Below are 25,520 nucleotides of genomic sequence, written 5' to 3' on the forward strand. Positions count from 1 at the left end.
CGTAACATCGTAACACTAACAGTAACATCGTAACAGTAACAGTAACAGTGTCATCGTAACAGTAACATCGTAACAGTAACAGTAACAGTATCATCGTAACACCGTAACATCGTCACAGTAACATCGTAACAGTAACAGTAACAGTAACATCATAACAGTATCATCGTAACATTAACATCGTAACAGTAAGTGCGTGTACCACAGTTTTTTCTTCGGGTCATTAAAACTTTATAAGTGCAGCAAAAATTTGTAATGTATCGATAGATCGCGGATGTTACTCGTCTATAACGTTTATGTATTCCACATAGACAGAATATGTATATTCGTGCGAAAGGAAATCTGAACGTTGTCCGGTTAATTTATGAGGTATATCTGCGTACGTTCTGCATGTGTTTTTCAAATTAGCACACACAACGGAGAACCGAAATAAAAAAACCGAAGTCTGTCTATTACAGATTATTACAGACTGTGACTATGCAACAGGATGGTACGGACTACAGCGATTTAACAAATGCGTAACATAGTAATGGACTCAGATTCCAGCGTAATAACTCGACGTCATAAAGTCAATACGACGACAGAGAGGTGCAAGCGTACCTTTGTTTTTTTTTTTTTAAAGATTTTTTGACATAATCGACCGAGGCGAATTTGGTCGACGAAGCTAGATGCTGATCTTTACCAGTAATCAAGCTTTACTACAACCAAAGCTGTGAGAACGCGTTAAATGTCAAACAATATGCGCCGTGTCGTCAATTGCAAATGCAAAATAGAATTAATCGCAACATCGCGGAATGTCAATTTTTTTTTTGTTACTTTGTAATCGTCGCTCTATAATTGTTCGCGACGCAGTTCGCAAAGGTTAATCGTATTCCTTACAACTGGGTGACACTTCCGAATGCTCCACGCACAATACGAAACAAAGCGATTAAAAATGTGCATGCTTGATCGTACCCTACTCTTTCCTTCGACAGAACGTTAAAGACACTCGGCGATCGTCTACCTTCCAGACCTCGAAGCTTCGGCTATTTCGGGACTTCTTTAAGGACTTCAGCGACAATTCTTTAGGATATTTACGAAAAAAAGAGAATATATACAAGGTGTCCCAGGCATCGGTGGTACAACTGAGGCGGCGGTGATTCTACATGAAAAAACAAATCGAAAATAAGGAATCAAATTTTGTCATTCGAAGTTTCATTCTCGAGAAAATCGGTTTTGAATTTTAATGTTTATACATATGCCACTTATAAGTAGTACTCGCATCATTAGTATCAAGACGACGCGCTGTATTACTCATTTCCGTCTACGGATTTAGAGCGAATTTAAAGTCTGTATCGAGATCCATCTAGGCGATAGTTCAGTGTACCCGTACTCGCTTAATATTCAAAATCGATTTTCTCGAGAACGAAACCTCAAATGACAAAATTTCATTCCTTATTTTCGATTTGTTTTTTCATATAGAATCACCTTCTTCTCGGTCGTACCACCGATGCCGGGACACCCTGTATATGCCGAATTGAATAACCTCCTCCTTCTCGAAGTCGGCTAAAAAATGATGGTCCACGCGGACACCAATGCCTCGTATCCGACACTATCTGGAAAATTTCACGGGGTTCGTTCGAACAAAATAACTCCTCCAAAAATGAAGTTATTCGTATCAAATTTTCTGTACGTTAAATTTGTTTCCTAAATTTTGTTTTTCAAATTTAATTTCTCACCATTTCATTCACCGTCGAAAACCAGAATAACAGAACACCTATTATCAAATTTTTATCTAGGCAATTACTGGTAGTTGATTTTCACACGAGTGACCCTGAATTGTTAAACCTAGTCCAGTGATTTGTTATAGCGATTCAATAAAAAGCAAAGAGAGCGTATTTTTTTGGGGGGGGGGACAGAGCGTTGAACGTGGCCACCGTGCTTTTACCTAGCGACGTGTAAACCATTCGTTCGATGGAATTCGAAATCCAGGATGTATGTCGACGACCGAGCCTAATCTTTAGCGGCGTCACGTTGCGAGCCGCGCGTTAAAGGACGGTGTAAAGAAAGTGCCGTTTTACTCAAAGAGAACGTTCTCTCTCTTTCTCTCTCGATTACCGAGGAAACTTTTGTAGGAACTGTCTTTCACGTTGAACGAGGGGAGAAGCTAACTGCCGGCAGACGTAGCTTCGAAGAAGAAATCGCCTAGCGAAAACGAAAGGTGCTGCAGAACCTCGACGCGTGATGAAGTGATTTTCAGCGGGAGAAATCTTTCGACTAATGACATGTTTCTCACGACGAGAGTCACGACGAAAACCGCGCTCGTTCAACGAAACTAACATCGAATCTTTGGCGATCGAGGTACTCGTCGACGTACAGTTCTGATTGTGGTAGGTTGGCCAAAGAGGTTCGTTCGTATCGTCCATTTTGTTCCATGATCTTTTCCATGTTTTGAAATTTGCCATGCAGGTCCTCGAGTTAATACTAAACCTACTAACGTTCATTTGTACCTATTTCTACTGCGACCAAACAAAGTCTTAAGACACTTTTTCCAGTTAAATGCAAAAATATTTCACGTTGAATGAAATTGAATCCACGGATGTCCCGGAAAGTTACCAACATCGGTTCGTTATGTGAAACACACAGTTTCCTTGAACATTTGCATCATTCCGCGTGATCATTCCTACACTGCATCCGGATGTTCGTTGCGCGTCTCGATCGTACGTTCTTCCTTTACCAAGTTTCAGAACTCGTACGCGACACATGTGCTTAATACGGAGTCAGTGTTGCTTGGTTGGATTACGAAAGAAGTGGAACTCGATATTGGTGTCAATAGCGGCGCCTGTATAGCTGTGCTACTGTATCTTCTAGATGAAACTTTTACTTTTTTAACAAGCGAGGAGAATTCGTCGGGACCTCTGAGTAAATCTAATCGGTTAATTTGCATTTCGTGTCCAGGGAATATTCAACCTACTTAGAGAATCGCAAAGTCATCTGCTCGACTACGGTCATTTTTCACGAAGGTGTACAGTACTTGACAGATCCAAGAAGACCCTAGTCGGAGTTATACAAAGTCACCTATCCTCGAATGGATTATACGGTCGAATGAATTTATGTTTCGCAGCAGGACGACAACAACGAGATACCAACTCGTTTACTATCGGTAATGTATCTAGCGTTCCATCGTTCAATCCCACGAAACAACTCTAAATTCGTATGCAGAGCACTTCGTCGTACGCTATCTCGCTGCACTGTTTCAGCAACTATGAGAGAAAGAAACCAAGGAGAATTATCCTCGAGCTTTTCCCTCTGAATGCCAATTCCGTTGATCTCGACCTTCGCAGTCGCGGTCACGCATCTGTTATGATGGATTCATCGAAGGTTACTTACTTTCATCAACGCGAATCGCTGGTCGTCCGCCAAATTCAGTGATCTCGACATTCTTGCTCTCGGTACAGCCACTGCTCGATGGTCCTTCCTCTGTAGTCGTTGCCCTCGTGCAATGCGTTCTACCTCTTTTCTCCGTCGTCTCTTATTTCGCAGTTCTATAATCGATAGCAGGTTTGAGCATGTTGTCTTTTACGCCCGAGGCACCGCGTCACAACGCGCACGCAACACTTTCCTCCTTCTTTCAACCTTTTACTTCGTATTTTCCTTATTACTGAATACAACGGAGAGGAAGTGTTGCTGGTCGATGAAGATTTAATTATGTTTCTTGTTTGCATTTCTCGACGATTTCGGGCGTCCCAAAAATGCAAATAAACCGGTTACAAAATACTTATATATGTATGTCGATCTCTGGTTCGCTTTATGACTTAGGAATTTATTTTGAACTTCGGTATGCCAAAGTGTTTATGTATATAGGTCATATTTATATGTATATCCTGAAAACGATAGTGGATATTATACAATGCTTACGTTTATTTAAAAGTGATTCGATCTAGACAAATGCTATAATGCCTAGAACCTCGTTACAAATATAAACGTGTGTCTCAAGTCTATCAGATAGCATACCGATTCGATCAGTTTAATTCTGCAATTTTATCTTGCGTCTACGTGCTGCGCGTACTTCGAACTATGTGTCATCAAAGTATTTACACGAACCTCTTACGTATTTTAATCAAACGACGTGAAATAAAACCGTGCGAATAGTTGCATTGTGTGCATACTTATTCCATCGCTTGCTATACTATTAGGTTGTCCCAAAAATTTCTTTCGTAATTTGCACTCGATCATTTTGCGTGGCAGTGTTTATACAAATAGACAATCTAATTTCTCAGATGGAGCAAAATGAATCGTACACAATTCAATAATGTAACGTTAGACATAAAATGTCGTGTATGTATTGGATTGTCTAGAAAGTTCGTGGCAACTTTTAAGAAAAATTCAAAGGCACATTTGCATTTTGATATATATTTATTGAATTATATAAATACCATTTTGTTCCACGACCTTTTCACTTTTTAAGGGATGCACCCACGTTAATTGTTTTCAACCATTCCAATATAAACAGACGTGTACCACGTATCAAAAATCGCCACGGATTTTCCAGACAAACCAATATTATTTATTAATAAAACGAAAGAAACTTTTGGGACGACCTAATAATTAAAATCGATTTACAGATCAAAATTGCTTCGATTTAGAAAATAATACGACGAATATCGCCTCAAGTTCAACAACGCGATAGTGCAAGAACCGCAAAACAACCGCAAATCATCAACAGTGCGTGGTCACCTAAGACACCTTTCATTTATACGAATTAATAGCTCTCATATACCGTGAATATTTACATTTTGAATCATACCGAGTATTGACAATTCATTAGCTTTAGTTCTGGTACTCGTGAGACTTTCAACGTTGTACCTATCCCGTGGCTAGAGACTTTCGCCCCGTTTAAACGGTGTTCGATGATATTTAAGGGAGGAGTCTGGCCCAGCTAATGTATTTATCTAATGCATATAATTTCCAGATATAATTAATTTTTGTTATTGAAACTTTTTTTTACATGTAAAGGGACGTTCAAAGAAGAAAATTTGACAGTATAGATTTGATTTGAATGTATACATATATAGATATATGTAGTAGTCGCAAGGAAAGGATTCGGTCATTTTTTTTTTATCCGATACACTTGATTCAACGTTTAAATTGAAGGTAATTGAGTTTATATGCTTATGAACCTCGACTCTTAGTGAATTATTATTATAACATAAAGTTATTGCAAAGAATCGGCCGACATGCATCGTTCATTTTCATGTTTTTTCCCGCCATTTTTGCAATTAACAATTTTTGTTTGCAAATTGAGGTTCATACGAAATTTTCCGATTTTACCCATCAGATGTTTTCCAAGGGCTCCACGTATCCTTTATATGTAAACAAAGTTTCGATAACAAAAATGAATTATATCTGGAAATTATATGCATTAGAAAAATACATTAGCTGGACCAGACTCGTCCCTTAACTAATTTGCAGCACTCTAACTTTTTAACCAATTACAGCACATTTTTATTCCGTTAACCACGGTGTACAGTGTACGATCACTGTAACGAATATTATTAATAGAAGCACGTAAGCAGTGTAGAATATCACGCGTAACGAAAAGAAAATGTTTCTAATTTTTTAAATGTGTTGCAATCGAACAAGGTTCTCTAAAAACGAGTTCGAGAGCGCGTCGACCGTACAGCACGCATCGAAGTACGAGTACGATGTTACCAATGAGTGTTCCGAGCGCTCGTCGACCGTAAAACACGCATCGAGGTACGAATACGATATTACCAACGAGTGTCTTCGCAGCACTCCGTCGAGTTTCTTTCACAACGTCAACAAAAACCAATGGCCGATTGTTTCACTTTGCAAACGAACCGCAAGCCCCCGCGAACGATAGTTTCACTTGGCAAACCAAATACGATGCGACGTTCGTAAATCACTCGAAACCACTCTTCGATCCGTTACCCTATCTCATACATTAATGCTTTCTACGCACTCGACACGACAATTGTTTATTATTATAACAAGGGATGTCCACTCGTTCGATCTCTTCGTGCCTATCCTTAGCGAACTATTTTAGCGAAATTAAAATGAAATTATATATCGCTCTATATCGTTGTTCATCGAAGGATCACGTTGAACTCGAGAGTTGAACTTCAGGCAAACGCACAGGCGATATTGCGATGGCAGCATAAATTGTTTAAACTTGGTTCGTATTGAATTTCTGATCGAACATGAAGGGGTTAAATAGACAAATAAGTAACGTGTGCGAAGTTAACCTCGCACTTTTCGAACGTTGAGTTTTTCACTCTTGCGCCGTGTTGCGCTATATTTGTGCTGAATTGTGCCGTAAACCGCAACTCCGTAAGTCAAAGCGTACCCAAGAGAATTGAACAGAACAAAATTTTCGACAGCCCCGCACTTTTCGAACGTTGAGTTTTTCTTTTTTGCGCCGTGCCGTGCTATATGCTCTTGTTTACGGCACAATTCAGCACAAGTATAGCACAATACGGCACGAGAAAGAGAAACTAAAAATTCGAAAAGTGCGGGGCTAACTTCACACACATAAATAAGTAAATAAAATCGTCGACACGGTCTGGACGTTCGGAAAACGCGTGAACATTGTGGTTGCCGGCTTACTTTGTGGTGCAACAGGTATCTCGTACGGTCACCGCGACCGCGCTCCAGTTCGAGAGCCAATTCTTCACTAAAAATGAATGCTCCGCGTATCACCAACGACCAAAGAATGGCAGTGTTCTGTTCGTCGCTGTTCTCGATGCCGGCGCTACGTGCCTCGACACCCCACCACTTCCTCGAACGCGCACAGGTTCACCCGTAGGGGAGCGGAAATCGATCGGGACATCGACTCGATCGTCTTCCCCGGCGATCCACCTGAAGGTATATTCAACGCTCCACCGAAATGAGCTCCTCCTCTTCCGCGGAGTGCAGTTTACATTGGGAACGATGCAGCATAAAAGTGGGCAACGTGAAATGCGCGCGAATTTGTGAGTAAATTTGTAGCGGACGTTTTGTAGTCGGCTTTACAACCGCTTAATTTGCGTTATTACGCGTACTTAACCGTCTCACCGTCGCTCGATTGAGAATTTCGAGCTAAACGTAACCTTTGGCTATTCAGAGATGGGCAAAATTTGTATCCAGATATGAGAGAGCTTTCTGTACGTTCTGAATTAAATTTCGAGTTAAACGATTCACAATACGATGTTTTCGACTGTTATTTATAATTGGAATAAAATTTTGCCCATCTCTGCTTGGTATCCTGAATCGTGTACGAAGTTTGTAACCAACGAGCGTTGATTGGATTTTTTGTTTTAAATCGCGTGTCGATATCATAACCTCGATAATTTCAAGGGTTCGCACAGGTTCGCATGGATTCGCGAGCCCCTGATTTATTTATATAGATCCATAATTCTATTATAAGAGTTCGCTTGTTCGTTGGTGGTGGGGAAGGTCTGAAATTAAAACTGTGTCGGCTGTTTTGATGCACTGGTGGCGCCATCTACCGAAGGGTTTCGATGTTACCAGGCGAATATTGACTGTCGCGCGCATTCGACCTCGATCGATCTCTCGCTCGAGCGTCGCGCGGCCTAATCATGGCGTAGGATGTTAAAAGTGGTTCGTTCTTTCGTGCATGATTCTCTGTTAGAAAGTCGAGGATTTAGTGGACGTCTTTGTGATTAGTTACCGTTCGAAATTCGAGGAGGAAACGTGGCCCCATGCGAACCTAACCGTCGGTTGCATCTGTATCGAAGAATGCAGAACCATTGTAAACGACACGTTATCGGCGTCCTGTACCGGCACAAATTTTGGAAAGAAAGTACACCGCGTAACGGGACTCACTCGCCGGTATCGAAGTTGAACGAATTCTCCGATTATCGGGGACGTATCGAGTAAGTAATTTCTTTTTACGTTTATTCCCCATTCTAAGTTACGTAGATACGTGAAAAAGATCTGCATCTTGATTACGTGGTCCGTTACGATCACTGTTGCATCGAAGGAAACGTAAGGAACACAGAGTTCTTGTCGTGTCATCTTTTCGTTATGCCTGTACGCGTTCTTATCGTTCTCAGTCGTTTCGTTCGGCTATCATATCCTCCGTGTTTGTGTGTACATATAAATTTCAGATTGCAACGTGGCTTTATATTCGCAGTACAGTTACAGTGGCTGTAGAAAGTATTCGTACACCGATCAATTTCCAAAAAAAACTCTGCTGTAAATGGTTCGTCGTAAGAATCGTCCAAATACTTATTGCTTCTATACTTTTACCCACTTTTCACATTTTTTTTATTAATTTCACAAATTATATCGACCAGTAAATGTTGTTTGGACTATATCTATCTTCGAGACTTCCGAGAATATGTAAAATATCATTGGTTAATAAAAGGAATTAATAGACTACAATTTCAGAAAGTATTTTGGGAAATTGATCGGTGTACGAGTACATTCAACACCCGCTGTAGTTCGATCATTAATCGAAATTAAATATAATAATATTAATAATCGAAATTAAATATAATATATAAGATATAAGATTGGTATCACTTTCACGGAAAGAAAGCAAACTTAATGTGCGAATACATCAAATTACGTCTGCTTTAACCTTGTACCGTTTGACTCCGCATTCTATTTAATTGCGTCACTCACTTTCGTTGCTCCGTTGACTCACGGTTATTCACTGTATCGTAAATATGTATATCTATTCACGATTTGTCAAACCGACACCAACGTAGATTTGTTTAACAAACTTAAAAAAACATCATGCATCTGCATCGTTGACCATGTAATCTTGATTATTCTCCTCGATATTTTTTTTTTTTTTTTGTACTATAAATTCACCGAGTGTGTAATTAATCGGAGGAAGCCGTACCTTTCTACTTTTAATTACGTAAAGAACGCGTCAGGTGTAAAGAACTGAGTCAAGGTTTTACGCGGAAACGAACGTGTGCGCGATCATGTTTATACCTTCGAGGCAATGACCCAAAACAGTGGTGCTTGCATTGGGTTCGGAAGGAGACGAGTCTTTTGTTTACGCGTCCTTGGTGCCAAAATATACGCAAACGAAAGCATTAATTACGCGATTCATGGTATACAGCGATGTAATGCACGGGTGTTCGTAACTATCCTTGGAAATCTCGGTTCTAAAAAGAAAAACGCTGTTGGGAAGCACTGGCCGAATGGAAACATCGGTAGGTAGGAAATTCTGGTTTCAAAGGCACCTTTCTCTCGGTTTCGCTCGAATGGGACGCACTCGACGCCACGCCGTGGCCTGTGAAACAATAAAATACAACAACAGAACCGTTCTTGTATCATTCCACGGGTTCTTTCGTCTCGCGATTTTCGTGGACGTTCGTCGGCGCGCCAAGTGTTGTTAAGTTATCCGATGTCAAAGGTTCGGGTACGACAACAGTCGTTCGAATCGGGGACAATAAATATCATTTATCGAGACAATTGTCGATGGAGTCGCGGCGCTGCGCGCGCGCGTCCAGTTTCCCCGGGTTTGTCGTCTGCCAAGAATCGAGAATCTCGATCGCGTGCTCCAGTTTCGGCGAACGCGAAATTGTTCGAGCGTGGAAAAATCGTCGCGCGTCTCTTTCGATGAAAACGTCACCGGAAGTTTCGTATCGCGTGTGCGCGATTTGAAAACCGGCTTATCGACGGAGTAGAACGAGTTAATTATCGCGCGATAACGACCTGTATGCGTAAAGAAGGAAGATGACTTTTGAACCTGCTGGTGCTTTTTGTAATTTTCTTACGTCGCGCGCAATAACCACCGAAACATTGTCGTCTGTTTAATTCGAGTATAGCGGTGCTCGATGTGCGCGTCGAAGATGCGACGATGAAGATGGAGACTCGACGCCGAGCTGAAAATGGTAATTGTAAGTGGGAATTCGTTCAACTGATTTTCGTAGTAAGTCTGAGTTGTTTAAGGAACGAGCATCCGTAGAAGTAATCTAATAAAATCTAGCTAACTTGTCGAGTACTGTCGAGTTGTTCGAATATAAAGGTTCACATGGAAGAATCCAGATATATCGATACCGATATACGGTATACCTTTATCGGATATATCTTTTATAACGATTAATGTTAATTCTGAATATCGTCAATCATAGCATCAGGACAGGACCACGCAGAACTAACTGCAATGACGAGACAAGTAATAATTCATAATTTGGAATGTACCCAGCATAACATTAACAAGAATGCCTCCAGCAGTGATAAGGACGCATATTCTTTACTTAATAATGTTAGATTTTTCTACAATAATTTCCCGCGACCGTTCAGATCGTTCAATCTATAGAAACTTTGGACTGTAGGTAATATCGGGTTGTCCGGAAAGTCCACGTCGATTTTTGGTAGGTGCTACAGGTCTGGATATATCGAAGTGGTTGAATACGAATAACATGTATACATCCCTTGAAAGGTAGAAAAGTCGTGGCACAAAATGCCACCAATGTAGTCCAATAAATATATATTAAAATTCGAACGTGTTTTGGAATTTTTCTTAGAAATTGCCACGAACTTTCCAGACAACCTAATATATATCCAAAATATTTGAGTACTCTAAAAGCATATTAAAATGTCGGAATTATGCCAGGGTTTTTTAGCGTGTGAGCCCTCGGTGACCTTACGGAGCAGAATTAAGTACGCAGAAGTACAAAAAGATTTTTTTCTTTTAAATAACGATTCGTTTCTATTTAGTACTATTCCCAGGGTCCTGTCCAAACTTTTCTCCACTTTGTTCAATAATCCTTTTTTATATTTCCAACAGGTTGCTCTTAATATCATCCAACGAGAATAATTTCGTTTACATAAGACAGAATTGAGTTGTATTCGTCCAGAGGATCGGATCCATTATTTCCATGGTTCGCAAAACTAGTAAAACGATCTGCACTGTCGACGATCATTCACGGATAATAGCAGGATACCGTGAATAGCTGGTTACAAGTATACGAATCCCAATAAGAAGGAGTTCCTATATTACGGACTCTTTAGATCTCTAGAATTCCGAATAAAGCCTGCCACTGTTATCGGTCGTTTCTAAAAGATCCGTGACTAAAAAAGTTGTTTTCGCGAACGAGTTACGCTTGTCGACATTCTTTCTGACCCATACGGTCTCTAGTTTCACGTATAACTTCGTTGAAGCTTCATGAACGATTGCGGCTGAACATCCCATCGTCGGAGTTCCATCGACTCGATCAATTTTTTCCAGTCGAATTGTATACACGTGTGCAATACAAACTTCGCACGCGACAGGATCTGCAATAAATCAAACCAGACATTTCTGCGAATCAAAACACCCGCGGCGCTGGTTTCTCTTTTGCTCGCGAAAGATGCTTGAAATTCTCAGAGATTTCGTGCACCGGCATAAGGATTTTACGATTCTACGGTTTATTGATACGGAATCACGGGATGTTCAGAGAAAACAGCGTCCAGTCAAAGCGAACAGAATTTATTTACGATCTGTGATCTTCCCAATGATAGTATGTACAGCTAAGGACGGAAGTATCCATGCAATATAATGAATCTTCTATATAAATAATTATATTTAAATATATGTACGATCCCATTACACCATCATACGTGAACCTTATTATTAATAGGTGAACAGGGACAAAAGTCGATTATAGTATAACTATTAATACAGAAGTTTCAGGCCTTTAATTTCGTCCCTCTGCATGCATAAAATGTATCGTCTAACATTGACGATGATAGCGATCCATAGAGGATAAGCTGGCTGACGCTCAAAGCGAAATTTCACCGTAGAAATCGAGATTTAAATAGCTCAGACGGCACTTACCATCGACAAGTAAGCTAGGGGTGCCCTGACCATGACTGCGATAACAGACGTCGCGCATCTCTTCTCGAAAAAAGTGCTCGCGTCGTCCTGGATGCTTGCCACGAGAAAAGTCTAAGTAAAATTACCTACTAGCCGACCACCTTGCGTCCCCAGCTCGCCCTGGCGAAATTCATATACGTCTGCGAGCTCCGCGACTTCTGTTAGAGATTACAGAGAGTTAACGCGTTGACTGCCAAACAAATATCCTTTAAACTTTTTACTAAAATGAAATATTATTTAAACTATCGTAGACTGCATAATCAAACATTTATCGTCGTATTTACTCTTGTAATTTCATCAAAATTCATGAATTTGATTTAAATTCATTCCCTTCGATGCTTGTGATTCGGAATTAATTTTGTTAGTTCTTCGGTGGAAAGCACTGTCGCCCACGCGTGGGTGACATGGCGATCAACGTGTTAAACGAAGAGGTGGACGTCTTGGATGCTGGCAATAGTTTAGCAGAGACTAGGTCTCGGTGCATTGTAACGAGCACCCTTTGAAGAAGCTAGTTGACGTCCACAGGAATTTATACCACCTTCAAGATCTAGTAGATCATTGGTAATTACGTGCTAACGTCCTTTGTTGCGTTACGTTGACAAATGAGGGTCATTGATCGTTAGAGTTTAAACGTGGACGATTATATGCCAGAGATAAAGTAGGGGCAGTAAAAACGTAAAGCATGAGTGGGAAGAGGGATACTGCAATTAGAGGCTCGCGTACTTGAATAACTTAAACCTTTGCACTCGAGGCCTTTTTTTTCTTATACCTACCAGCAACTCGGGATGTTTCATAACATTCTATTGCCATGAATTCCAAGCTATCTAGATTTGAGAATAAGGTCGCCTTTACCTCACCGACAATCATTTTATTGACACTTCGAGCTCCGAAGAAATGAAACCTAAAGAAACATTAGGTATTGTAGATTTGGTATCGTAGTATTGTAGATTTATTGAAGATCTGTGTGAAACCTAATGGTGACTGAGAGCCACCTCTCGAGTGCAAACGGTTAATATCTCTACAAGTCGTATAGCAGTTTGTAGCTTTTGAAGAATTAAATACAGTACGCTTTTATAGTCGATATTAAAATGATACAATTGATTGACTAGTATTAGAATTATGGCAGGTTAAATATAACATCGTTTTACCTTATTAACAAATCTGTACTCACGATCGCAGACTAGATGTTGTAGAAAAAGAAACTAGTGTCTCGAACGAAGTCGTTAAAAAGGAGATAAATTTATTTCGACCCGACTTAAACGTCGGTCTTTATTTTCATCCATTATTCGATGAACGCACGTGTAGCTGAATATTGTCGACATTCGACAGAACAGTTATTTTCAGAAGTAACGCAACCATTGTGGTAATTCCTGTTCAATTTACACTTCTTTCCTGTTCAAATTACACTTTTAATTATTTCAAGTGATTTGAATTAAACGGTATGTTCATATTTCAAATCCATAAATCAAATTCATAAAATATATATCATACAAATGTTACATTAATTTTACATAGCATTCTATTTAAAAATATGAAAGAGGAGCACGATATGTCACCAATCATCCGTGCTAAGTAATGAAGCTTCTGTTTTCGTTACACAGATTTATTCGTGAGATCAAGAATAGTAATCCGCTATAACAAACAGATACACTCCGTATTAAGAATGCGCACTCGTGTCTCTCTGATCCTTGAATCGCGTATGCACGAGCCTCGTTATACCAGACAATGAGTTAAAACAAGCTATGCGGCATAAATCATCGTCATAAGAAGTAAACAAAAACATCTCAAACTAGTTAGCCAAGAAAAAAAAGAAACTGAGTAAAATACACGAAGAAACGCATAACGTCTACGCGTTCAATATAATCGCGTTATCATAGTCATAGCAATCGTTGCTGTATCGTCGATGTATTTAAATAGTTTACTTATAAAACGAACGTAGCGTATTGTTAATGATATTATACGCAAGTTTCATTCATAATCTTTATTCAAATTAAAAATTGGCAACTCGTCTAAAGAAGTTCGATTCGCTTAGAATTTTTAATCAAAGTCGTATATTTAAAAGGCTTTCGACGTTTCCAATTTCGTAAGAATATATACGAGTATACTATCGCGGTTCGCAGTTTATTTAACAAATAAAAATTCGTTAACAAAAAGACCAAAATTACGTCATTTGATCACAAACTCGGTCCGACGGTCCAAGTTACACACAGATGGCCGATGGCGTTCGGCGATCGTCGGGCGAATTCGGCAACGGTCGTTACCATTCGTCGAGGTTGTATCGCGGCGTCTTATTCAGTATGCTAGTGTCTCTCGTCGCTGTCATTTGGAGCATTTCGGTTTCGCGCGGTGCACGTTTGTTATTCGAGACTTGTGACAACGCGATGTCAGTTTAATACGGGTTCGGGACCCCTCGACAACCATTCAACCTCGTTCCAAACATCATCGATTTCGTAAATCGCAAGCAGTGCGCGGAGCGTTGATCTCCGTCATGAGTTCGCGCGTCGGTGTGCTCGTTTCTCTGGCCGCCCTCGAAATGGTAAATATAATTGCAGGTTTGCATTCGCGCACCAATATTTATTTTTCACGCCATATGTCTCTGTCCCTCCCAAACTATAAACCTTAAACTCCTTGTACCGTGTTTACGCTGCGTTTATGCTATACGTTCTCCTTATCGTTGTTCGTATTATGTCATTGAATAATAAGAGTCCAGTGGCGGCAAATCTTTTTTTTTTTTTTTTTCCTCGCATTCGTAACAGACGCGAACAGTGGTGGCGCAAGGTATCCGGACAATTTGTTATCCACGTTCGTAACGATGCGACGTCTCCGTCGAACGCATCGTACAAACGCGATCGTTTTTGTCGCCGGCCAACTACTTTCGTTATTCTTCGGCCGCCTTTAATCGCGATTTAATTTCGTACGCGAGCCGCCACGGGGACCGCTACGCATTCTGTGGTCTCTGTATTTTTAGTGATATTGGCACGTATCTCTAAACGATATTAGCTGCAATGGCCACGGCGGCGTAGACAGATCGTTTGCGCTTTTGCAGAAAGTAGAGAACGATCAGCGTTCGTGTCACGTTTTCACCCGGTATCGGCATCTATACGGTGCGTTGCCAGTTGTGAATAAGGTTTGCAAGACTCGTTTAGGTCATTCTTCGTGACACATGACGCGAATCTTTATTAGCATCATAGTAAAAATACATAAACTTTAGATATTGCTACAGAAATCATTTCTGAAGGATCTAATTAGGATTGTATTTATTTTCATGCCTCTTTCAGAATGAATAATTAAATAATAATAAACCTAATGTATCCTTCGTCAAATGCAGTTGAGATATTGCTACAGAAATCATTTCTGAAGGATTTAATTGGGATTGTATTTATTTTCATGCCTCTTTCAGAATGAATAATTAAATAATAATAAACCTTATGTATCCTTCGTCAGATGCAGTTGGCTGGATTTTTATATATATATATATATATATAAGAACCATTCCGTGGCCATAGGTAGACAAAATTTTAATCTACGAACAACCTTTACTTTTTTATATATTCAATGCAAACTGCAATTTGAATTGTGCAATCAAATTGCATTTCACGTAGAGCGAATTTTTCTTGTCTGAAAAAGCGGTTACATAGTTTCTATCAGTCATCCATTATTCAAAGAGAATTTTATCCACTTCGTCCGTGATACGTTTGAGTGTAACAATATTCAAAGGTTTATTGTGCTAATTTATTATTAACGTAGATTCTCGGTTGATGCATCAGATTGTCCGAAAAGTTTCTTTCGTGAGTCGCATTCAATTTCAAGTTGCATTTATTTTCTGTGGCGGTGTTCATATAAATAGACAATCTAATTTCTTAGACATTGATGCTGTAACAGTAATGAAGCGAAATGAATCGTACACGATTCAGTAATGTACCATAAAACATACAATATCGTGTATATATTAATTATTAATAAAACGAAAGAAACTTTTCGGACAACCTAATACATCCAAAGGGACTCGAATGCATTGCATTCCGACCTTACATTTCGAGATAGAAAAAGGAAACAAACTTCTTTCTCGTTACTGTATATTTATTTTGGTTCGTTCCCATGCGACACTATCTTCTCCCGTGTTTTCTTCACAGACTCTGTCAAGGTCGAATCGAGAGTAACGGTTACGCAAAAAAAAAAAAAAACTGGTTTGTAGATGCAAGTCGGCGATCTCTGAAACTCACCGAAATGTGAGTCACAGTTTAAAATTATTTGTCGTGCTCTACAAGTTTCAGTTTCCATACGACGCGATTCGCGAAGTTTACCACGGAATTCTTTATTTGTCGATCGTCGATAACCCGTAATTCCGATTCAGTTCGACGCTCGATAATCTTATCGATTTCTATTGAAATTCCCTGTCCCGACGTTCGCCTATTCCGGGTAATTTTGCATTCGACTATTTCTAGATGAATCGTTATTGCTTGCCTTTTAGAATAGCGGCTTATTTTCAGCGGTGTATTTCGTGAATCACAGATCGCGACCGTTTCCAAGTACAATGACCCCCGATCGCAACAAAAATACAAATTTGTGGACCGCTTCGGGACCCAAGTTTGTTTTGAAACCGCTGCGATCGAGAGAGGAATGTTATCATCGCGTGTGTTCCGATGCGGTTCGGTCAGCGGGTGGCGTTTAAATTAAAGATCGCAGGGAAACGTATCATTTGCGTAATAGCGCGTGTAAATGAAATAGAACGGCTGCGCGTGCAACGCCCCCGTTATTCGAACACCGTCAACGCTTCGCTACTTGTCACCATCGCTCCAAGCATCATGTTTATTTTTCATTCCTTCTACCTACAGTGGGTGTAGAAAGTATTCGTACACCGATCAATTTCCAAACAAACTCTGTAAAATTGTAATTTCGTTAACTTCTTTTTTATAAACAATGTCATTCTACGTATTCTCGAAAATCTCCAGAGTAGATATACAGGGTGTCCCAAAAGTCGGGGAGGAGCCGGAAATAGGGGGTAGCTGAGACGATTCTGAACAACAATTTCCTTTGCATAAATGTCGGATGGAGCTTCGTTAAGGAGATATTAATATAAAAAAAACCGACCAATCAGAGCGCGCGGAGGCCGCGGTAGCGAAGGCTACGCGCTAGGTCGATGCTTCGATGCACGTCGAGTCACTTGTTCGCGTGCAAGCGCGGCCGCCAGCGCGTAGCCTACGCTACCGCGGCCGCTCGAACGGTCTACGCGCGCTCTGATTGGTCGGGGTTTTCGCTTAATATCTCCTTAACGAAGCCCCATCCGACATTTTTGCAAAGGAAATTGTTGTTCAGAATCGTCTCAGCTAGCCCCCATTTCCGGCTCCTCCCCGAGTTTTGGGACACCCTGTATATTGCAACAAAAATAGCTATTTATGTAAGTTGCGAAATTAACAAGAAAAAGACGATCAATCGATAGAAATATTGAAGCAATAAATATTCGGACAACTGTTCAAAAGTACTGTATTGAAAATTTTATGTTTTCTAATTCGTACGGAGCGACAAACTAATGCGTTTACGTTACAAACTCTGCTGTAAATGGTTCGTCGTAAGAATCGTACAGATACTTATTGCTTCTATACTTTTACCCACTTTTCGCATTTTTTTTTTTTTTTTTTTTTTGTCAATTTCGCAAATTATATTAACTGGTAAATGTTGTTTGGACTATATCTACCTCAGAGACTTCCGAGAATATGTGAAATATCATCGATTACAAAAACAGAAGTTAAGAAAGTACAATTTCACAGAAAAGTTTTTTGGGAAATCCTTTACTTTTTCCAGAACGTACCACTAGGCGAAACCCTTGTCTATCATCACTTGAAAAGTTTGTCCATAAATGACTGTCTCGTTTCCTTCTTTAAAAAATGTTCGAAAGACGAGACAAACATTATCGGTAAACTTCAAGTAATCGTGGTGCGATACTACAATTGGGTGATGCCCATACATATTATAAATAGGGGAGACGTAGACCTCTCTCTCTCTCTCTATCTCTCTCTCTATCTGTCTCTCTCTCTATCTCTGATACCCTCGAGGAATCCAGCTAACCTCGATCGCAATCTTCCCTTTTACTTTTTCTGCCTGCAAACAAATCATCGTGAACTGTGTAGTGGAAATTCATGTTTTTCTGTTTGGTTGTTTCAGCGCTGGTCAGGAACGCGCAGGAATCGAGCCTGATGTCCATATGGTCGACGAGCACTGGACGCAATTCAGTGTTTGGCGCGGAAGGCGGTGCGGTACTCCCTTCCACGCAGTTACCGATCCACGTACACGTGGCGCGCACACATCTGCGCAACGCTGACGGCCACTGCTTCCACAAACGATTCCACGATTGTCAGGTCGGTAGTCTCCCCCTTGTCTCCCTTTGATCTCCTCGCAGTTCGTTTCCTCTTTATCCCCGTGTGTTACACTTTTTAACCATTACACACTGTCATTATGTATTTTCTTATCGCGCGTACAGCACTTGCCGCCTGCGATCTGTCGCGATGTCGTCCACGCCTTAATCATATTTTAATTAATTCGTCTGCTCGGTGTTCTGAATGTTTTCATTCTTTTTCAGAAAATGTATGAACGATTCGATGCGTAAGGCAGATTCCAGAAGAAACCGTAGAGATATTACAGATAGAGTAAGGGGATATCGGATACCGTAGCCTCTCAATTGAAACTGGACGATAGGGATCAATTAGTTTGTTGCTTTCGTTCGATGAATCGCGCTGTTTATTAGGAAGCCATTGGCGCTAGTGATTCACGATCAAAGCGGGAACGAATAATACGTAAACAACCTGTAGTATCGAAATTAGAGTTTACGTTGAACTAATACAAATTCGCCTGAATAATTGTCCAATTGAATAGATGGTACGTCGAATAGAGTGGTCACACGTCGTGTTCGAGATGAATTTACTTCCGACACGCAAGGATGTTTCAAGTAAATCATACTTCGTTTCAAGGTGGACTCAGTCAGTAGTTTCCTAGCAGGCGAAGGTGTAAAAGAGTTACGAAGGCCAACTTCTTTTTTTTACATATAGTGGCCAGTGTGATATTTGCCATTTATCAATCCTCGAATTAATATTTTCCGAAATATTCAGGCATTATAAAAGAATAAGATTTATCTATCTCCGTTGGGAAGCAGCGAAGCTTACAAGCCAGAGATCTACAGGCTATTTAGTTATCGCTGCCCGGAAGAGTTGCGCGTTGATATTCAGTAACAAATGGTAGGCACAGCGAACAGGAATACATAGAAATTATCTCCTTCCCGTGATATCCTTGGAAACAGTGGATAAAATCAATCGGAATTGTTTAAACCGCGCCACCGCCGTTGTTAATGCCACGATACAATGTCTCTCCCACAATTACATTCAATTATTCTCGCTTTAACAACTTCTGTTCCGTTCTTGCATGTCAATTTCACTTACATAAACCAGACATACAAGAAACATTAGCACCTCGACGTTGGCAGAGCTCGGCACGCAAACTATGTATCCTGTATCAAGGGTAAAGACACAAACATTCGTATTAACGCGTGTCAATCGGGATGGTATTAAGTGCAATAATAAACGCGATAGCAGATAGATTATTTTAATGATACGTTGGAGGTTTTGACCTCGACGGAGACTCCCTTCGGAACAATAAACGATTCTACAGAAGAAAAATTATAATAAATTATTCTTACTTCAGAGAAAGTACTTAACTGGTGTACTTAAGAGAAAGTACACCAATGGATAAAATAACTTAACTTAATTGGTGTATTTAAGAGAAAGTACACCAATGGATAAAACAATTTGTCTTCTACCGCATTTATTACAACTCGTAATACTAACCAATATTACAAAAATTTCCTATTTAAACTACTATAATGGTATAGCGTCGTTACTTTCAAAACAATCGGTACTTTCTTTTATAGACTTTACCTTTAAAAAATTGTCTTCACTCTTTCTTTTTCTCGCTCGCCAGATCTCTTGCAGACGCGTCGATCGGTCTGTGTATACCGGATCTGCTCCTTCTTGCCCGCTAGGTTTTCATTAATTCTCCTCGTGATTTGTTTCGTTCAACAACCATTGGTTTTTTTTCTCCTACACGAGACATTTGGCAAGTTATCCCGTTGGCACCGCCGTTGCCATCCGCTCTCGGTACGTGTTTTTCTTTCTTACGTGCTTGTACTGTTGAACGCCAATTATCCGGACGATGATTACCACCGGATGTGTAATTATCCGGTTACTAGTTTTTGAAACGACGATTTCACGACCGAACGAGCCTGAAATGCCGAAAATGTCTTGTATGCATGAACATTTTTTTTTTTTCCGAATCGAAACCGAAGACTTCCCCTGAACGTGTAGAGACGCGTTCAAGTGATAATTACAATCACCGTAGTCTAACCTTTTTTCGATCTCACCCTGTGTAGAGCAGGAGAGGCGTCGTTTGCAGCTGAGATGGATGCTTCTCTAACAAAGAGAGGGTCGGTAGTGGCTGATACCGAATTCGATAAAATTGCTATGGGATAGTAGAGCACGAATAATTATTATATATATTTCTGGGCTTACGAATCACCTGCAAAGCTGTCGAATAAAATTGTGTTACTCACAGTTCAAAACACGTTTCCGGGGTGAAATTATGTTACTAACAAGCTTTGAATGAGATCTGCTGAAAGTTAATAAAGTAAACAAACATTTTGTTCCAGCGGGATTTGAACTGTGCTCGAAAAGGTTGATCGGTTAACCACCCAGCAACGTTGTCACTGCGTCCACGACCGTTCTTGCACAAACGGTACGGTTACAATGATCCAAATGAAACGATCCAAACTTTGTCGCCCTCTCAAAAATGTATGATCATCTGCTAACATCGTGTACACGGTTTTTGTTGGTATAGAACTAATATCTCATAGCAATTCTGTTGAAATCGCTGTCTGCCACTACTGACCCTATTGTCGCAAGGGAACATCAAATTGTATCCCCCCTCCACGCAAGAAGAGGGTCAATAGTGGTAGCGATTCCGTTGTGATTCAGTCCATACGAAAGGCACAAGGCTTCCGTGAATTTGAGGTAGTATGGACAGAACCGTCCGAACCGAGTTGTACCCTCGGAAACTTCTCTTCTCAGCTGCTGACGATAGAAGCATTTTAGTTACCGAACATGAACTGTTGCAAATGTATATATAAAACAACAGAAGAACGTTGGTTAACAGTCTCGCACACTCAAAGCCGAATTAAGGGTTGTATATAAGGAAATCAGAGGAGAGATACTACAGCATATTTACCACTACTTAAGAAAATGTCTCTTACACGTACTACTCCATTTTTTAAAATATCCTGGAGGAAATGAATCGATCAACGAGTACCTAGTTCTCTATTTCAATAATTCAAAAATTAAGTATGTTTAAATTAACTCTGTCCTTATGTATTCGTTATAATTAACTTTAGTGTTTGGGAAAGCAAGGCCCCTGGAAGAGTGAGAGTCATTTTTAGATCTTTCCCTAAATATATACCTAGCCATACTTCAATAATTGTTACTCGAGCGACCGCACAGCAGTGCACTGTACATACGCGCAACAGTTTCTATTCCATTGTCTTACGTGTAAACGCGCTGCGTAATCCGATCGCATGATCCTTTGTCTTAAGCAGTCGTAAGCATGCTCAAAATTATTCTGTTGACTTGGTTGCACGTTGTTTGGATTAGCTAGCTAACGTTGTCGTATCACACCGCTTGATAATCTGAATCGGTGGAGCTTAAATTGGATCGTATAATTGGCCACCGTGCTCGCGGGAAGCCGAGCCGCTGCTACCAGTTAGCGAGTACCGTTTCGGTTAAACGTGCTGTACAGATCGTTTCGCTTCGATCGGTCGCGCCACTCGCACGCCGTCGAATAATTTGCCGGTGTTCTTTTTGTTCGTCAGTCGAAGATGTCGCAGTCAGGGGATGGCCTCCACACGCCGGGTTATCTCTCCTGGAGAAAACTACAGCTCAGCCGAGCGAAACTCAAAGCGTCGAGCAAAACGTCTGCCCTACTTTCCGGTTTTGCCATGGTATACACGATTTTTCTATCATTTCTCCGAGCGTCGACGTTACTAACGTTGCGATAACATGTACAAAAGACGAACGTGTTAGGTATTATTAATATTACGAATCTAATTACAAATTTCAGAAGCTTAATTTCGTTAGATTACGCAGTCGACTTGGGACTTTAAACGATTCTTAATGTAATAAAGCTGTTGCGGGACGATACTAGATAGAAAATGATCAATAATTGTAAGCTATAAGAAATAGATTACTCCACGTCGTTTCCTGGAAATATAACATTCGTATTATCTATGGGAATGAGCCGATTAGATTGCTGTATTTAAAATTGTAGATTATACGCCCAGTAATAATATTTTCTTTGACACAGGTCGCCATGGTGGAGGTTCAGCTGAACTCCGACACGAAAGTTCCATCACAGATGCTAATCGCGTTTGCCGTGTGCACGACATTGCTAGTGGCGGTTCACATGTTGGCTCTGATGATATCGACGTGCATCTTGCCAAACATAGAGGCTGTCTGTAACCTCCACAGCATCAGTCTGGTGCACGAATCGCCACACGAACGTTTGCACTGGTACATCGAGGTAGCGTGGGCGTTCTCCACGTTGCTGGGACTGCTCCTTTTCCTTCTCGAAATCGCCATACTGTGTTGGGTCAAGTTCTACGATTTCTCCCAAGTGGCAGCTTGGTCCGCGTGTATTGTGTTGATACCTGTGTTGATAATCTTCCTAGCGTTCGCGATACACTTCTATAGGAGCCTGGTCGCTCACAAGTACGAGGTGACGGTGTCCGGTATAAGGGAACTGGAGTTACTTAAAGAGCAAATAGAGTCGACAGATGTTGAGGGTAGAAACGGTGTTAATCTTTTGCAGACCGGCGTGACGCACGTGGTCTGAACGTAACGTAGAGTGTCTTGCAACGAATTACCCTTCAAATGTGATAACCTCTCTCGGAGAAACCATGGAGGGTGGTAAATCTCCAAATGCATGACTGCTGCGCAGAGTTGTACGTATAAAGTCAACCGAAAGACAGGCAGCGCTGGACGATCATTGATCTGAAACAATACTAAACATGACTGTATTATATGCACGCGGTTACAGAAATTCATGTGAACGTTTCGGGGTAGTATGGTCAACTTGACGCTAAGCCCTATCACAGGGTGAGCCAGACGCAAATTTACACAGGCCCCGGATTTCTGTAACTGGGTTGTATCCTTTTTATAACGTCTCTATAACGCAAGCAGAAAAGACTTTGTCTCTGTTCTTTTTTCTCTCGTAAGCTTGGAACTGGCTTGCGTACAATTTTAAAACGGAACGTCTGTTCCTTTCAAGAACGGCGTAATTCCTATTACTACTATTATTATTATTTCCCGGTTACCAGAGAGCCAACGTTCGACGAAGAGCTCCGAAACATTCCCTTTCTCGCGTAGCGACTTAAATGTAACGGTTAAACGATAGGTGTGTATTATCGTTCGCAAGTGTATCGCGTGTAGCAGCTCAAATTGCTCATGAATGGAAGTTTATAGTTTGTTGAATATGCGTGACTGGACTGCGTTGGATGTACTTATCTCTTTTGAAAGCGTGCCTGTTTCGCGAGGCATTATTACCACGACTCCTTTAGTTTCATTCATTTATTCGTTGTTTCACGTGACAGTCTTATGCTCAAGCGGTTTTTTTTTTTTTTCAAGCTCTTTATACGGAGGTAAAGCAAACGATTCGACTCTCACGTGATTATATTGTCTCTCTTGCGTTTGTACTTGGTAAACAGACTGCCGTCGTTAAACTCTCTATAGCCCAATTTTATTTCACTTTCGATAAAAAAAAAAAAAGAAAAATTATACGACAGAACCGCAGATGAATTCTAATATTTGGGATACAAATCGAATGGATTCCAACCGTTCCCACCTTTCTAAGGAAAATGAGAATGTGTGGTTTGTAAACCATACCGTCGCTTAAAAACCACAATTGACTCATATCGATGATAGGATTAAATCAGACTTAATGGATGTAGATAATGTATATGTGATTTCAAAGTCGTGCGGAGTTCTAGAAAGTTAAGAAAAGAAAAAGATGCGAGTCCGAGAAGCGGCAATTTAATTGTACATAATTTATATTGAATGCGGTCGAACGGTTCATAAGTACACTGCGTTAATGATATAAATATATAATAGCGGCGCTTTTGCCAAAATAAATTATATAAGTAACATCGATACATTTTGTGTGTTACTCTTGATTGTTACGTGACGTCGTTAAAAAGAGGCTCGAAAAGTAAATTAGTTTACAAAACAGAATCCAGACAAGGACACGTGTTAACGGGTACGCACACGTTCGCGATTATACGCTTCGTTGGTTTCTTGCAAGCAGACTCGTAATAAACGGATTCCGTGTTTTCGTTATCATCGCTGTTTTCATACGCGATTTTGATCTCGCCATCATTCTCTGCCAATTCGTTCTGTCAACCAAATACACAAAAGATATATGCAGTAAGCAAGCGAACAGCCATGAGTCTTTTACTTATTGTTGTTACTGTCATCATTGCACGTACCCATGGAATAGGATATGGTGTCGGACGTGGTGCAGACTGACGCCAATACATGTCTGACATTGTCCCACTTATACAAGAATCGTTACTCCAAAAACCACATTGCTCCTGACCAGTGACTATATGATAAAACGTCCCGTAACCTTCTTTCTTGCCCTCGACGAACTGACCCTCGTATCTGTTCCCGTTAACTGTAAAATACTTCTTTTGAATGTTAAGCAAATGTTGCATGGACATTTCTATTTTGCTCTCGCCACCATAAAGATCTTTAAAAGGCAAAATAAGAACGAGAACCTTTAACGAACATTCCCACGCCATCGTAGAGATCATTTCTCCAAGTGCCCTCGTAATAGTCGCCATTACAGTACCAAATACGACCACAACCGTGACGTTTGTTTTGACAAAAATCACCTTCGTAGTAACTGGAATCTTTGTACCAGCTGTATCCAAATCCGTTCCTTTTCCCAGCTACCCATTCACCGGCGTAACGTTGACGAAGAATGCCGTTTTCCGAAATTTTGCTCAATACACCATAACCGTGTCTTTTACCATCGAACCAATCGCCTTCGTACACCCATCCGTTTCTATGAAATTTCGAATCGATGGCAATTCGTTATTTTAGCGCATTAAATGGCAATTTATTCTTTAGTCGAAATGTGTATCCAAATAAGAATTTTGCCTATCTCTGATTGAAAGCAGTAATAAAGAAAATGTTTGAAACTGTTATTTTATCAGCACTACTTACCATAGTTATGGCAATTATAATAACTATTATACCTGTTTATTTCATTGCCCTTGCCCTCTTTTTTATCGTTTCTCCATTCTCCTTTGTAATAACCTGCAATAAATTGTTTTGTTCGGGAACTAAAAATGGCGTACCGCCAACCATTCCTTTTAGAAATCTCTATTTTACGTTTAGTATATGACTCTCCAATAGGCTTTAAAATGGGCATTATGAATTCTTCAGGAGTGAAGCTGCCAATGCTGAATTTTAAAAAGCTATCATCTTAGAATTACTTAGATCATTCGCAATGAACGTTGAAACTATCGACAGCATAGCATAGTTCTAATCTAATTATCGTCTTTTTTTTTTCTTTTATCTTGGACACGGATTAAAAATACTACCTTCGTAGG

At 40.3% G+C, this 25,520-nt stretch overlaps 4 protein-coding genes across 9 annotated transcripts in view; 2 read left to right on the top strand and 2 right to left on the bottom strand.

Moving 5' to 3' along the window:
• The window catches only part of LOC128892513 (SEC14-like protein 2), a 25,618-nt gene extending 18,872 nt beyond the window's left edge, over positions 1-6,746 (bottom strand). The window contains exons 1-3 of one of the 2 annotated variants that reach the window (XM_054152992.1): positions 5,411-5,427; positions 5,308-5,339; positions 3,367-3,521 (exon numbers count right to left, since the gene is read on the bottom strand). In XM_054152992.1, coding sequence (XP_054008967.1) covers positions 3,367-3,521; positions 5,308-5,339; positions 5,411-5,412 — 189 coding nt within the window. In that variant the 5' untranslated portion in view covers positions 5,413-5,427. Of the gene's footprint in view, positions 1-3,366; positions 3,522-5,307; positions 5,340-5,410; positions 5,428-6,603 lie in introns of those variants that run through there. The other variant, XM_054152993.1, reaches the window with a different exon arrangement.
• LOC128892503 (oxysterol-binding protein-related protein 8) overlaps positions 1-25,520 on the top strand; it is a 130,732-nt gene that overhangs the window by 82,641 nt on the left and 22,571 nt on the right. The gene's annotated exons all lie outside the window — the stretch shown is intronic.
• Positions 6,739-23,679, top strand: LOC128892518 (calcium release-activated calcium channel protein 1-like). Of its 4 annotated transcripts, none has more exons than XM_054153005.1 (4): positions 6,739-6,968; positions 17,981-18,174; positions 21,723-21,851; positions 22,214-23,679. In XM_054153005.1, exons 1-4 carry the CDS (start codon positions 6,884-6,886, stop codon positions 22,739-22,741), a joined length of 936 nt encoding a protein of 311 aa, XP_054008980.1. In that variant the 5' UTR covers positions 6,739-6,883; the 3' UTR covers positions 22,742-23,679. The 4 variants fall into 4 exon arrangements, with proteins under 4 accessions (XP_054008980.1, XP_054008983.1, XP_054008981.1 ...); XM_054153008.1 differs by lacking the exon at positions 6,739-6,968 and adding an exon at positions 7,547-7,871; XM_054153006.1 differs by lacking the exon at positions 6,739-6,968 and adding an exon at positions 9,727-9,857.
• On the bottom strand, positions 23,406-25,511 carry LOC128892519 (MORN repeat-containing protein 3-like). 2 transcript variants are annotated; one of them, XM_054153010.1, is made up of 5 exons: positions 25,300-25,511; positions 25,164-25,224; positions 24,681-24,970; positions 24,390-24,577; positions 23,406-24,296 (listed from the first exon to the last, which is right to left on the bottom strand). In XM_054153010.1, exons 1-5 carry the CDS (start codon positions 25,337-25,339, stop codon positions 24,123-24,125), a joined length of 753 nt encoding a protein of 250 aa, XP_054008985.1. In that variant the 5' UTR covers positions 25,340-25,511; the 3' UTR covers positions 23,406-24,122. The 2 variants fall into 2 exon arrangements, with proteins under 2 accessions (XP_054008985.1, XP_054008984.1); XM_054153009.1 differs by having other exon boundaries at positions 25,164-25,511.

Source organism: Hylaeus anthracinus, unplaced genomic scaffold (assembly GCF_026225885.1).
Source record: "Hylaeus anthracinus isolate JK02 unplaced genomic scaffold, UHH_iyHylAnth1.0_haploid 12002, whole genome shotgun sequence".
Classification (NCBI taxonomy): domain Eukaryota; kingdom Metazoa; phylum Arthropoda; class Insecta; order Hymenoptera; family Colletidae; genus Hylaeus; species Hylaeus anthracinus.

What these genes read in the sequence shown, in the direction of transcription:
- LOC128892518 (XM_054153005.1), top strand. Translation starts at nt 6,884, where the DNA reads ATGAGCTCCTCCTCTTCCGCGGAGTGCAGTTTACATTGGGAACGATGC. An exon ending in CGTGAAATGCGCGCGAATTT is followed by an intron (nt 6,969 to 17,980) that starts GTGAGTAAATTT and finishes TGGTTGTTTCAG; the next exon opens with CGCTGGTCAGGAACGCGCAG. An exon ending in TACTTTCCGGTTTTGCCATG is followed by an intron (nt 21,852 to 22,213) that starts GTATACACGATT and finishes TCTTTGACACAG; the next exon opens with GTCGCCATGGTGGAGGTTCA.
- LOC128892519 (XM_054153009.1), bottom strand. Translation starts at nt 25,339, where the DNA reads ATGCCCATTTTAAAGCCTATTGGAGAGTCATATACTAAACGTAAAATA. An exon ending in CGTGGGAATGTTCGTTAAAG is followed by an intron (nt 24,578 to 24,680) that starts GTTCTCGTTCTT and finishes AGTATTTTACAG; the next exon opens with TTAACGGGAACAGATACGAG. An exon ending in CACCATATCCTATTCCATGG is followed by an intron (nt 24,297 to 24,389) that starts GTACGTGCAATG and finishes TTTGGTTGACAG; the next exon opens with AACGAATTGGCAGAGAATGA.